The sequence below is a fragment of the Trachinotus anak genome, unplaced genomic scaffold, assembly GCF_046630095.1.
Source record: "Trachinotus anak isolate AG129_WGS33_773 ecotype Australia unplaced genomic scaffold, CSIRO_AGI_Tana_v1 ptg000032l, whole genome shotgun sequence".
NCBI classification, from domain to species: domain Eukaryota; kingdom Metazoa; phylum Chordata; class Actinopteri; order Carangiformes; family Carangidae; genus Trachinotus; species Trachinotus anak.
The window spans coordinates 422264-434945 of record NW_027273883.1 but is presented as its reverse complement, the minus strand read 5'-3'; the positions used below and the strand labels follow the sequence as shown (position 1 = coordinate 434945).

Sequence of the window (12682 nt, the reverse complement as noted above, 5' to 3'; positions counted from 1 at the left end):
ATGAGTTTTAGTTCACACTTCACACTCATTTTCTGATCTGGACTCAGTGAGACTGATGTCACACGCTTCACCTGTGAACTCGTCGTTCACACCTCAGGTCTCGTGCTCCAGTCACACAGGAGCAGCTCATACCTGCTGGACTTTCACCACAGACAGTCTAGTACCTGGTCCCAGAGCTGCACTGACGCCTCTGTCCTGTTGATCTGGTGGTGGGGGGTCGTGACCCCTGGGCCGGGGAGGCCGGGACAAGTGCAATATTGGAGGGGGGGGCATGACAACAGTGCACCGCATCCCGGACCTAACCGACCCTGGGAGGATACACACCACACACCCAGAAACACACACACACACACACACACACACACTAACTCTAACCCTAACACACATATTAATTAATTAATTAAATGTGTAATTTTTTATATTGTTATTATTTATCTTTCTAAATATCTATTATTGCAGTTTCTTGCAGCTTTCCTGTTCTCTGCACTGCCACTTTGCTGCTGTAACACTGTAAATTTCCCCACTCTGGGACTAATAAAGGCGATCTTATCTTATTTTATTAAACAATGAGAAAGTTCTAGTAGGAACCTTTCAGACGTTCCATAATTCTAGTGGTGGAACCTGTTGTATTTTGTCATGTTTCATTTGTAGAACATTTAAAAATGATTTCAGGACAAACAGGTCAACACTCACACATTAATACATCAGGGAGAATAATCCCATCATATATAAATAACACTGAAACCAGTCAGCATCATCAGCAGCTCCACTGTCTTGCTGTTCGTACATGTGGCTGTTAACACTCACACACTTACACTGAACTAACGGTTTCAATGCAGAGTATTTTTACAGTGTCATCGTTTTACTTTTACTGGTGTCAGAGTGTTTTTATCTGTTTCTGATGAACCAACAAATTAAAATCTGACCTTTCAAAAAACATGATGATGACATTTGAACAGTTTCCTTCCACAGGGAGGAAAAAGTGAGGTGGTGATAAAGTCTCTGTAGTTTATTATTGTACAGTTTATTATAGAAGTTTAGTATTATACAGTTTATTATAGAAGTTTATTTAAGTCTCAGAAGTCAAAATTCTGCCAAGCTTTTTTCATTCAGTTCTATGTTGATCATATTATTGATGAATAGTATTTAAATTAGTTCTGTGAGGTTCTAAAGACTGAACTGGTTTCACTCTGACTACATGAAAATCTGGAACATTTTCTGTGAACCGCCTGAGAACACGACGACTCGCAGACTGACACAAGTGATTTAAAGTGTTGTGTTTTGTATGAGAAATCTTTATTAGTTCGGTAACAACAACATTTCCTTCCGAGAAGTGGAGAAAAAGTAAAGAAAAGTTAAATGTGTTCCTCCGAGTTCAGGACAGAACCTGAGAAACGTTCTTTGTTTTCCTGCTGTTTGTTCAGATCAAATTAAAAGTTTCTGTTCTCAGATTTTCACACAGCCCAGAACTTTCTGCAGGACTCAGAGTCAAAGATTCAGAGATTCAGACCCTGACCTTTACGGATGTTTTCAGATGTTTACAGATGTTCTCTGTGCAGGTTCCTACAGTGGAAAACAAACAGTGACTCACCTCTGCAGCAGCCTCTGTCTCTGTTCTGTAGTCTCTGGTCTGTGGAGGGTCTCGGTCTGTCAGTCCTGGTATTGGTCTGGACCCCCCCCCCCCTTCCCCCTCCCCCCTCCCCTTCCCCCCTCCCCCTCCCCCCTCCTATAAAGCCTAACAAAGGCTCTGAGAGCTGCTCAGTGAGGCGTGGAGGGGCCCCGCTTCATGCTGAAAGGGCCAACAGCTTAACCTGCTAAACTCTGCTGGACCCTCCATCTGTGCATCACTGCATCGTTCAAACTCACACAACTTTATTTAAACTGTGCTGAGCAGCAGAGATGAAGCAGCTGGAACAGGTGAAGTGTTACGAGCTGCAGAGGAGGTCTGGACCTGGTCCACAGGAGCGTCTCAGAACTCAGCCTGAGGCTCTGAGGTCGTGACCTCAGGTCAACACCTGGTTTCACCTGAGACCTAATCAGCAGCCTCATGTTGTCAGTGTCAGTGCCCCCCCTGCTGCCTGTCTGATGCTACTGCAGCTCAGACTGATCAACACACCGTCACACTGGTGTGTGTGTGTGTGTTGTTAATATAAATAAGTTCAACCCGTGTTCACTGAAAACAGTTTGTACAGGTCTATGTTGTAAAATGTCCCGTCTGTTGTTACAGATGAACAGTGACTGATGCTTCAGCAGGTGTTCACAGGTGGAGCTGAACCAGTTTCATTTTATCAAACTTCACTTTAATTTTTCTGTGGGATGTGAATCTGTCAGATAAATACAGTGAGAACCTCTGATCTTTTATTAATGAAGTTCTTTATAAATTCATTCTACTCAGAATATGGAACCCAATCATTTAAAGTTGAAACTAAACTGAAGTTTCTGCCTCAGTTAAACGAAGCGACTGAAGGTTTCAAATAGACTCAACCTCCTGGAGGTCTGAGGTAAAAATAAACTGCTGCTGTGTGAGTCTGTGTGAGTCTGTGTGTGTGTGTGTGTGTGTGTATAAGTGTGTGGACAGTTGTCATGCAGCAGGTGCTGGTTGTTAGTGATTTATTTAGAAACGACTGAAGCTCCCAGTCAGCTGTGAACACACCACGAGGCAAAGACCAGAACCCAGGGTGGGACACTACAGACCTGAAGAGACCTGGACACACTTGGGCAGATCTAGACTGGGTCTGGACTGAGTGAGGACATGGACAGACTCTGCTGCTGAACCAGTTGGAGGTAAGAGACTGCTGTGGTCCTCAATAACCTGAGTCTAGAACTTAGAGACATCAGGTTTACAAAGATCTGATTCTGTTTGTTGTGTTGAGCTGAAAATCAGCAGAATTTTAGTTGATGTTTGGTGAATAACAACATGACATTTTGGTTTTAGCAGCAGTTACACTACAAATCACTTCAGTAAATGTGTCATGTCCATTTGAAAACACAGAACAAACACTTTCATTTTAAAAGCTCTAAATTAACAAATTCAGTAAATTATAAGGATACCCACAAACTTCCACATGAATTTGCTGCCAGCAGTGACATTAGACTAACACTGGTGTCACAGTCAGGACCAGACTGTATCTAGTGTTTTTACTGTTTGTTTAAAACCTTCACAGGTTTATTATAGAACCTGTGAACATCTAAAGATCTGAAGATCATTCTGGTTTTTTACCTTTTAAAATCCCATTAAATAGTGAGAATAGTATCATTCATTAAGTAAATCATGACATCATTGTTCCTGTGTGAATCAGTGGTCATTAGTAAAACACTGAGGATCTGGATTCAGAGCTTTGAGCTGTTTGTTGACCAACGACGTCACAACTGAGCAGCAGGAGACATCAAACTAAACTTCATTCCTCCAGCGAGGAGGTCACAAATCTCTACTGGTGAAGCTAGGCTAACACTTCCCCCTGCTTCTGGTCTCTATGCTAAGCTAGGCTAACACTTCCCCCTGCTTCTGGTCTCTATGCTAAGCTAGGTTAACTGTGTTCTTGTATAATACTGTAAGTCTCTGGCCAACTGGAGTTTAAATTTAGATGTCATTCTCCAACACACACACACACACACACACTACAGAGGACTGACGGTCAGCTGACTGCAGAGACACACTGTCAGGGTGGAAACTAGTCATCTGTACGTGATGATGATGTAATGATCACTGATTATTAACCAATGATTAATGATCTCTGATTAATTATCACTGATGAATTTGAAATGTGAGAAAATAAGTGACATAATCCCTCACCTGACCTGCTCAGTAACAGATGTGTTATTGAACATCATGAGTTTTGTACAGGTGGTTGTCATGGTAGCGCTGCTGTAGGACAGGTGTACCTAACAAAGTGCTCACTGAGCGTGTCGACATGTTTTCAAACATTTTTAATTATGCTTCTTAATTAATCAAATCACCACAAAGTAAACGACAGAAAACAACCTGGAGCCCCAAGATTTATTTTTTGTGACGATCTGTCTGTCAGTCATCTGTGACCAATGAACAAAGAGCGCTGCAGTAAGCCCCGCCCCCTTCGCCAGCTGCTGTTTGTTCTGCAGAAAAAAAACAAACAGAGAAGAGTCCATGTTCCAACAGCGAGGTGAACTCTGACCCCCCACCATTCTGAGCGAGGCACAGTCTGCCATCACATACAGCGTGTGTCCGTGATGTTCAGGAGCAGGACGGCGTTCTGAGCTCACCTCATTCATGGGTTTGATCCTGAGGATCGACGCTGACTCTGCAGGTAGGCCTCGTGTTCATTAACTGACCTTTAATTATTCAGGTGATCAGACAGACGACAGCTGACAAACATCCTCTGCTCTGAGATCAGATCACATGACACCAGGTCAGGTGACCCAACACTTTACTGTAGAGTGAATGTTAGAGAGCAGAGCTCAGGTGGTGACCTCACCTGCACATTCACACACTGAGATGCACTTCTTCACACACGTGAACAGGTGTGTGTGTGTGTAACCATTTGTTCTTTAGATTGTTGGAGATTCCATATATGTTCGTGGTAGTTAATGAAAGGTTGTGTTGAGGGGGAGATGGTTTATTATTGTTGATCTGGTTTAGAACCACACAGTCAGAGTGAGGACACGACATGTTCTCCATGTTCTGTGAGAACCTGCAGCTGTGACCTGCAGCTGTGACCCCCAGTACTGTGGGTGGAGTTACTGAGCTCATCCTGAGGGGAACATGAGCATCTGGCCCCCCCAGTGGTTCAGGTGTCTCAGTCTGGTCTCAGTCTCAGTCTGGTCTCAGTCTGGTCTCAGTCTGGTCTCAGTCTGGTCTCAGTCTCACCCCTGCCTCTATCTTTCAGGGCCCTGGAGATCTCTGTGAATCTGATGGAGCCTCGGGTCATCATCACACTACACACAGTGTTACTATGGAAACACCGCATCCACCTTATTCTGCTGCTGCTCCAGCTGAGTCTACCTGAAGGTACACACACACACACACACACACACACACACACACACACACACACACACACACACACACACACACTAAAATGACACAGCCTTCACAATAAAAGCCTCCTTGTTGAGGGGCCTTCAGTCCCTTTCTGATGTTCAAACTAAGCTCCTCCTCCCTGTCTGCAGTTGCAGCTTCCTGTCGTATCCTGAGGTGTAACTCTGACTTTGTGGCTGCGACATTGGACCTGGGCAGCAGTGGGGGTGGAGGACCAGGTGGAGCAGCAGGTGGAGCAGCTCTCAGCAGGGAGGTGGTGAACGCCGGTTACTGCAGCGCCCTGCGCTCCTACGCCATGTGCACAAAGCGGATGGCGCGGGCGTGTCGTGGGGATCTGGCCTACCACTCTGCAGTTCAGGGCATTGAGGACCTGCTGATCCAGCACCGCTGTCCCCGAGCGGGGCCCACAGCCCAGCCCCGCCCCCTCCCTCAGGGCACGCTGTCGGGAGACACCTGCCTGTACGAGAAGAGCTTCCACAGTAGAGAGGGTCGAGCGCCCGAGTACCTGTACTGCGGCGTGTTCGGAGACCCGCATGTACGAACCTTCAACAACGACTTCCAGACATGTGCTGTGCAGGGGGCGTGGCCTCTGATAGACAACGAATACCTGTTCATACAGGCCACTAGCTTGCCAACTAGGGGCGGGACGTACGGCACGGTGCTCACTAAGGTGAGTCGCAGGGACCTGGACTACCAGATTCCACCTGAACTGGTCCAGCTGATTTCAGAGCAGGTCTCAGATCAGCTGTCTGATCAATCACTGATCTGATTGGTTAGAAGCTGTTGACTCCACATGGTTGTCTTGTTTGAATAAACTTTATTGAAACTGACACTGGACAGAAGTGACGGACTTCTCACCTGGCCGCAGTGATGTCATCGCTGTGTGACTGTCTCCGTCTCCCTGTCTCCACAGATCAGCATCATCTTTAAGAACATGCGTCAGTGCACCGAGCAGCAGCTGTACCGAGCCGAGCTGGACAACGTCCCCGCTGCGTTCGCCGACGGCTCCGTGTCGAGTGGCGAGCGGCGAGGTCACCACAGCCTGACGGTCCAGACCCAGAGTCCCGGAAGACACGCAGAGATCCGAGCGGCTCACATCGGGACCCTGCTGGTGGTTCGTCAGAGCGGCCGGTCCCTCAGCCTGTCAGTCCGGTCGCCGCGCAGCATCGTGGAGGCCTTCGGCCCCGAGCAGGACCTGCAGCTGTGTGTGTGGGGCTGCCCCCCCTCCCAGAGACTCGACACCCTCCACCCGTTACCACCAGACTCCTCGCCGTCCGCTGCCATCACCGCCCACGCCCACTGCGCTGCTGTGCTTCCCGCCCGAGACGTCTACTACCAGGCCTGCGTGTTTGACCTGATCACCAGCGGAGACCTGAACTCCAGCGTGGCCGCCGTCAGCGCGCTGCAGGACGCGGGAAACATGATCTCTGGGCGGGAGAGAGTTCACCTGCTGCTGGTCGCCTCTGCAGAGCAACGACCTCACCTGACGCTGCTGCTGCTGCCGCTCGGCATGCTGGGAACTCTGACCAGCACCTGAAGCAGCAGGAAGTCACTGATGACATCAACTTTCGCAGACCGTAAGACTGACAGGACACACACCTGTGGAGACAGACTGACAGTCAGGGTCTCAGGTGTGTGCAGATTCACCTGATGTGGATCACTGGTCTGAAGACAGACCGGACCCACCCTCACATCAGACACACAGGACGTGGTCCCTGGTTTCTCCAGGTGTGTTTCACCTGTTTCCTTTTCTTTTTTCTTCTTCTCTGAAAACAAAACCAAAGTGAAACAGACTTCACAAAGAAACATCAGGTCATTTCACACACACAATGTTAATATGTACTGTTGTATAAATATCATATAAATAAGTGTATTGTGTGTTATATGTGTGTGTGTGTGTGTGTTATTCATCACTTTACATGTTGTTGTGTCTTTGTTGCTGTGATGGAAACAACCAGAAACATGACATGACATGTGACAGTCTGTCAGGGGTCTGAGGGGGTTTTGGGGAGCAGCTCCTGAGCAGAGTCCTGGTTCAGAACTTGGACCACCTGAGGGGAGAAGCTCCTCCTCAGCCTCTTGGTCTTGGTTCTGAGGCTGCGAGATCTTCTGCCTGACCTCAGCACTGAGACCAGGTCGAGGTGCAGGTGACTGGTTCCTCCTCCTGGTTCTACACCTCCGAGTGTAGGTTGCTTTGACTCTCGATGGTTCCTGCGTAACACGTACTGAGCACCTGTGGGCGGGTGGACCTTGGCCAGGTGGAGCAGGAAGTCAAGGCTCTGCCATGTCGTCCTCCTCCTTACCCCCTCTCCTGGAGTCCTGCTGCATCCTGGCAAAGTCCAGGCCCAGACAGGCAGAGGTTGCTGGGCTGACGCCGCTGATCAGGTTCACCGCGGCCGCCGTGTCGTCACATGACTGTCCCGGCCTGATGGAGCTGCTTAGCGTCCCAGTGAAGGGGGGTGCAACAGGGGGCTGTGCTTTCCCGCCACTTGGTGTCTGACTGTTCATCTTTCCTTTGTGCTTCCTCTTTGCATCCTTCACCTCCTCAGGTCATAGGAAGCCGCCTTATAGCCCCTGTGTTGTAGGAAGCTGTGTTTAACCACGGCGGTCTTTCCCATCATTCCCTTCACTCCGACATCATGGGAACGCAGCATTAGCACTAAAGTCACCAGTTGTTACAGAAAACCTCTGGGATTGCTTCACAGTCTGTGACCTTTGACCTAAGAGGACATGAGTGTTGATGCAGGTGTTCACACCTGTGTGGCCAGTCCAGTCGGACTGTGGAGGTTTATCAGCTCAGCTGGTTAATGAGACGCGCAGCACTTTATATCATCTATAATAAATAATATGAACATCATGAATCATCAATAACAACATGTGGTTCACATTCTGTGATTCCAGCTGTTTCACTGTTGATCCTGTTTCCTCAGCAGCCTCCACTGATGGGGCAGTTAAAGCTGAGATCTGATTACAGATGCATTATGGGTGTTTGAGCCATTAATTAGTTTCCTTTTGAGGGAACTGTTGCACAATGCTCCGTCGTTTACAGTAAAGTGATCACTTATAATTAGTCACCTCTGTCCCTGGAAATAGACAGAGCCCTGGGCTGCAGGTAAATCATGACACCACAGGGATGATGACAGGAAGCAGCTTGTTCATCACAGGGAGGAGGCGGGGTCACAACTTGGACACGTGGACAGGTGAGGCGGGGTGGAGCCACACACCTGACTGGAGTCTCTCTGTTGATTCATGTGTCAGTGGAAAAATACCGAGGGGACAGACATGATGATGAGACGCTGCTGCAGCTCTTAAAGACCGAAGATAAATGTGAATCCACTGGTTGATTTCAAGTACACCTGTGTTTCCAGGTGTGACAGAGTAAAATCATTTCACACACCTGAGAATCTGGTTTAAATTCACTTTGTGTTGGGGTTTTTTTTTTTTTTGGTTTTTTTTTGTATATGTTTTTGTTGCACAATAAACATGAGAAGATGCCATCAAACCAACACACAACTCAGTTACTATCACATCCAAAACACTCACACCACAACACAACACCTGGACCACCTCAGCATCAAATCTGGGACCAACACAATTAATTAGGTGCATAACCAGGAACCAGGGTTCGATTTATGGGGGGTTGGGGGGATCTGGCCCCCATGAAAATGACTTGCCCCGAACCCTTGAATATATATGCCGGAAGAATTTTGATACAAAAAATTAAAATAAATTTAAGAAGCGGTGGTTAAAGTGAACAACCATTTCGACCTAGCTTGTTTATTACACTTAGCAATTTTACCTTCAGAGTCTCTGAATTAGATTGTGTCGAGAATCTACAGATGATTGGTAATGTTAGCTAGATTCCAACGTTAGCCTTAAGTTACAGTTTAGCTAACTAATATTAGCTAGTTTCTAACTTTCAATTAAATTCAATTAAATTTTATTTGTATAGCGCCAAATCATAATATACATTATCTCAAGGCACTTTACAGGATCAGGTCGAGACCTTTAGCCTAAAGTTACAGCAACACTTTCATTTCCAGTAGCAACAGTCTTTGTGTCTGTGGTGGTTCGGTCTTTGACCTTTTTGACATCAGCTTCTATAACAGACGCCTGCTTTGTTTGCACTCAGGAATTCAGAGTTTTACCTGTTGGCTCATTGAACCATATTAAATCCATGTGACTGAAGACTCAGTGATTGATTTAGCAGTGGTGGAAAGTAATTATTACATTTATCTAAAAACTGAACTAATTTTGAAGCACTTGCACGTTGGTTTAGTTCAACACTACGGACAGTAACAGCTCAGTTCACTGAAGCACGTGTCTGTGCTGTGCTGGGTTCCCCTTCACTCCAGAGGAAGTGTCACCTCCTGATTGTCACTGAATTAAACACAAAATATTCACTGATAAATGTGATAAACAACAGTGAACCCACTGTTGCAGTGAGGCTCCTGCAGGTGATAAATGTTTCCTAATTTTTCTGTCTCTGCTGCCGACAGAGATCAGACTGAACCCAGCAGATCATGTTGTTACTGGCCTCAGCCTGAGAGAGAGAGAGAGAGAGAGTGTGTGTGTGTGTGTGTGTGTGTGTGTGTGTGATGCAACTCAATCACTCAAACTTCCAGTGAAGTATAGTGAGATGTAGAGAATGATGACACAGCTTTTCCTTGTGTCTGATGAAACATTTCCTGCAGCAACAAGAAAAATTCTGCAGCTTCACACAAACACTATCACTGACATCACCAATCAATACACCAATCAATCAATAAACAAAGATCTGTTCTGCAGGATGCACACCTGATCATTTTTCATGATGAACAGTCTTTTCTCTCTGAAGTCTCAGTGTGAGCTTCATCTCTCTTTAGTTTCTGACAGTGATGTGGTTTAAACACTTGTTTTCATCATGGTCCAAAGATGTTAAAATGAAACTCTGAAAACCACTGAAGCACAGATGAAATAAGAAGCAGAGGTCAGAGTGGACCTCACAGCTGACCAGTTTTCTTCATGTTAAAACTAATTATTGATCAGTGAGAACCAAACAGCCTGTGAACTGAAGGAAAAATCTCTGACTCTGATTCTGATGTTTGTTGAGCAGTTTAACTTTTCTATTCATTTTTACAATGATATAAAAAAAATCCACTTTATTCACATTCAGTGACATCATCTGTCCCTTCACACAGTCTGAACGAGGATGATGATGATGAAGTTTATGTGATCACTTCAGTGCATTGATTTGAATAATCTTATAGTATTAAATAGTTCTTTGTTCCTTTCAATTAAAATAATAGTAATTAAAATGTTTACTCATTAATGATCAACAGGTGAGACCCTCTGATCAGTTCAGGAAATCAGAGTTTTTATTTTTAAAGACTTGTCTTTGCACAGGTGTATCTGGGCAGGTACAGGTCAGGTAAGAAGTGTGTGTGTGTGTGTGTGTGTGTACTTGTACTTGCTACGTAGTAAGGACCAAAAAAAGTATTTTACGAACAGAGTGAGGACATTTTGGGAAAGTGAGGACATTTTGACCGGTCCTCACTTTGAGACACCTTCAAATCACATGTTGAGGGTTAAGACTTGGTTTTAGAGTTATGGTTAGAATTAGGTTTAGGTTAAGGTTAGAGTCAGGGTTAGGGTTAGGCACTCAGGTGTGATGGTTAAGGTTAGGGTAAGGGGCTAGGGAATGCATTATGTCAATGAGTGTCCTCACAAAGATAGAAGTACAAGTATGTGTGTGTGTGTGTGTGTGAGTCTGATCTTTGTGTCAGTGTGCGTCCTCAGGTTGGAGCTGGTACCTGTTGTGTTGCGTTGTGTTTCCTTGCGTTGTTTGTCCTCGCGGCTGCTGGACTCCCCAGAGACCAGGTCCATCCTGATAACACGGAGCAGTGACTCAGTCTGAGCGTGAAACATGGGCTTAAGCAGAAATCTGAATAATGAGAAGGAAGATGATGATGAAGGTGAGTTCCTGTCATGTGATGAAACGTGAGGCAGCGACACACCTTCAGTCTGACTCTGAGTCAGCGCTCAGTGTCTCTGAGTCTCTCCTGGAAATTGAATCTGCAGGAAAACTGATGTCAAACCTTCTGAGAAGGCAGGAGCTGGTTTCCTCAGGATCCAGGATGGACGGAGGATAAATATCAGCATCTGCAGCATGAAGGCTGCATCACAGCCTCCACAGGCACAGAGACCAGACCAGAGCCCAGACCAGGACCAGAGGAGCTGCCTCGTCCCTCCACCACTAGACAACAAGTGAGTTTTTACCCTCTTCTCTATCTGCAGGGTTTTTGTTCAGGGGTGTGGGTCCTTCAAACAGACTGTGTATTTATTCCTGTTAGAATGAAGTAGTTAAAAACAAATTTGTAAAACTTTATTTAACACACTCAAACTCAGCAGAGTCAGTGTAACACACAGAAAGCCAGGAACATGGTCTGTTTGGACCCAGCAATGGCTCTGGGTGAACTGGACCCAGTAGAACTGGATCGAGCTCAGTTTAACCCATCGATCGTGGTGTGTTCAAGTTCATCCTGGTAACACAACGAACAAACAGAGACGACGTTCAGTTTGGTGTCTTTATAATCAACACTGGTCAGTTTTTTACTAAATGAAAGGTGTGTGTGTGTGTGTGTGTGTGTGTGTGTGTGTAGGTCACTCCACTGTCCTCATGTCTCATGGAGAACCAGTTACTTCACATACGCACCTTGCAGGTTCATCCAGATTCTCCCATCTACAGTTGTGTTCATAAAACCCTCTCCTCTTCTTTTTGCAGTGCATTGTGGGAACCTCTTCCTCCTGTTGCTGGGGTTGTGGGTGGAGCTCACTGCAGGTAGAGTGATAAGAGACACGAGTGCACAGCTTGAGATGCAGAGTATCATCGAGGACCTACAGGTGGCGCTGCAGGACTACAGAAGTGTCCTCAAGAATACGGTGAGACAGACCAGACTCCCTTCAAAAAGATATGATTTTAAAACTGTTTCCACCATTAGCAGTAATTCTGGACTGGAGGGTGGATAGAAATGATGTTTGGGTTCAGCTCAGCCTCTGTTCTGGACCAACAGTCTGATGGTTAGGGGGTCTTATGTTTTCATGAATCTCTGTGTTTGTGCAGAGTTTCCTGAAAGGCCTGCCAGTCCTGCCCTGCACAGAGACCACTTCTCCACGTGGACAGGTGCGCCTCACACTGGATCTGCACACACATCTACATCTGAGGACTCGAAGAGTCAGAGGACATGATGTGTCTGAGGTGCTGCTGGAGCCCCTTACACGCTGCAGTGTTCATTACACTGCTCAGACAGTAAAACTAAAACAGCAGGTTTTGTCCTGATGGTGGCACCACAGCTGTTAGGAAATGAGGAACGTGTCAGATATTGTGGTTGGACTGACACTGTTCAAACAGCACAACTTTACAGAGGAACAACAAGGCACCATCTACATGTCAGATTTGTCAGATGGTCAAAGCCTTATAATAAAAACCAGCATGTATCATCAGCTCCAGTCTTGAAATGTACTGAGTGGAGTTTAGCGGCTCAGCAGGTTAAAATTGTGTGTTTTTTGCATGTGTTTTGGTGCAGAGCTCCACACTGGTGCAGAGACTGTCTAACTATCAGGCGTGTGCAGAGCGGCTCGGGTCTCTCTGTCCTGACGTTAGTGCTCTGTGTCGAGTCGTCATGCTGA

At 46.3% G+C, this 12682-nt stretch overlaps 1 protein-coding gene across 5 annotated transcripts; it reads left to right on the top strand.

Moving 5' to 3' along the window:
* The first annotated feature begins 1780 nt into the window (after positions 1-1780).
* On the top strand, positions 1781-6897 carry hjv (hemojuvelin BMP co-receptor). Of its 5 annotated transcripts, none has more exons than XM_071469707.1 (5): positions 1781-2784; positions 4215-4283; positions 4863-4984; positions 5146-5684; positions 5928-6897. In XM_071469707.1, exons 3-5 carry the CDS (start codon positions 4888-4890, stop codon positions 6549-6551), a joined length of 1260 nt encoding a protein of 419 aa, XP_071325808.1. In that variant the 5' UTR covers positions 1781-2784; positions 4215-4283; positions 4863-4887; the 3' UTR covers positions 6552-6897. The 5 variants fall into 5 exon arrangements, with proteins under 5 accessions (XP_071325808.1, XP_071325809.1, XP_071325807.1 ...); XM_071469706.1 differs by having other exon boundaries at positions 1782-2784; positions 4099-4283; XM_071469705.1 differs by having other exon boundaries at positions 1782-2784; positions 4081-4283.
* Positions 6898-12682: the final 5785 nt, after the last annotated feature.

What these genes read in the sequence shown, in the direction of transcription:
- hjv (XM_071469708.1), top strand. Translation starts at nt 4,888, where the DNA reads ATGGAGCCTCGGGTCATCATCACACTACACACAGTGTTACTATGGAAA. An exon ending in CCAGCTGAGTCTACCTGAAG is followed by an intron (nt 4,985 to 5,145) that starts GTACACACACAC and finishes CCCTGTCTGCAG; the next exon opens with TTGCAGCTTCCTGTCGTATC. An exon ending in ACGGCACGGTGCTCACTAAG is followed by an intron (nt 5,685 to 5,927) that starts GTGAGTCGCAGG and finishes CTGTCTCCACAG; the next exon opens with ATCAGCATCATCTTTAAGAA.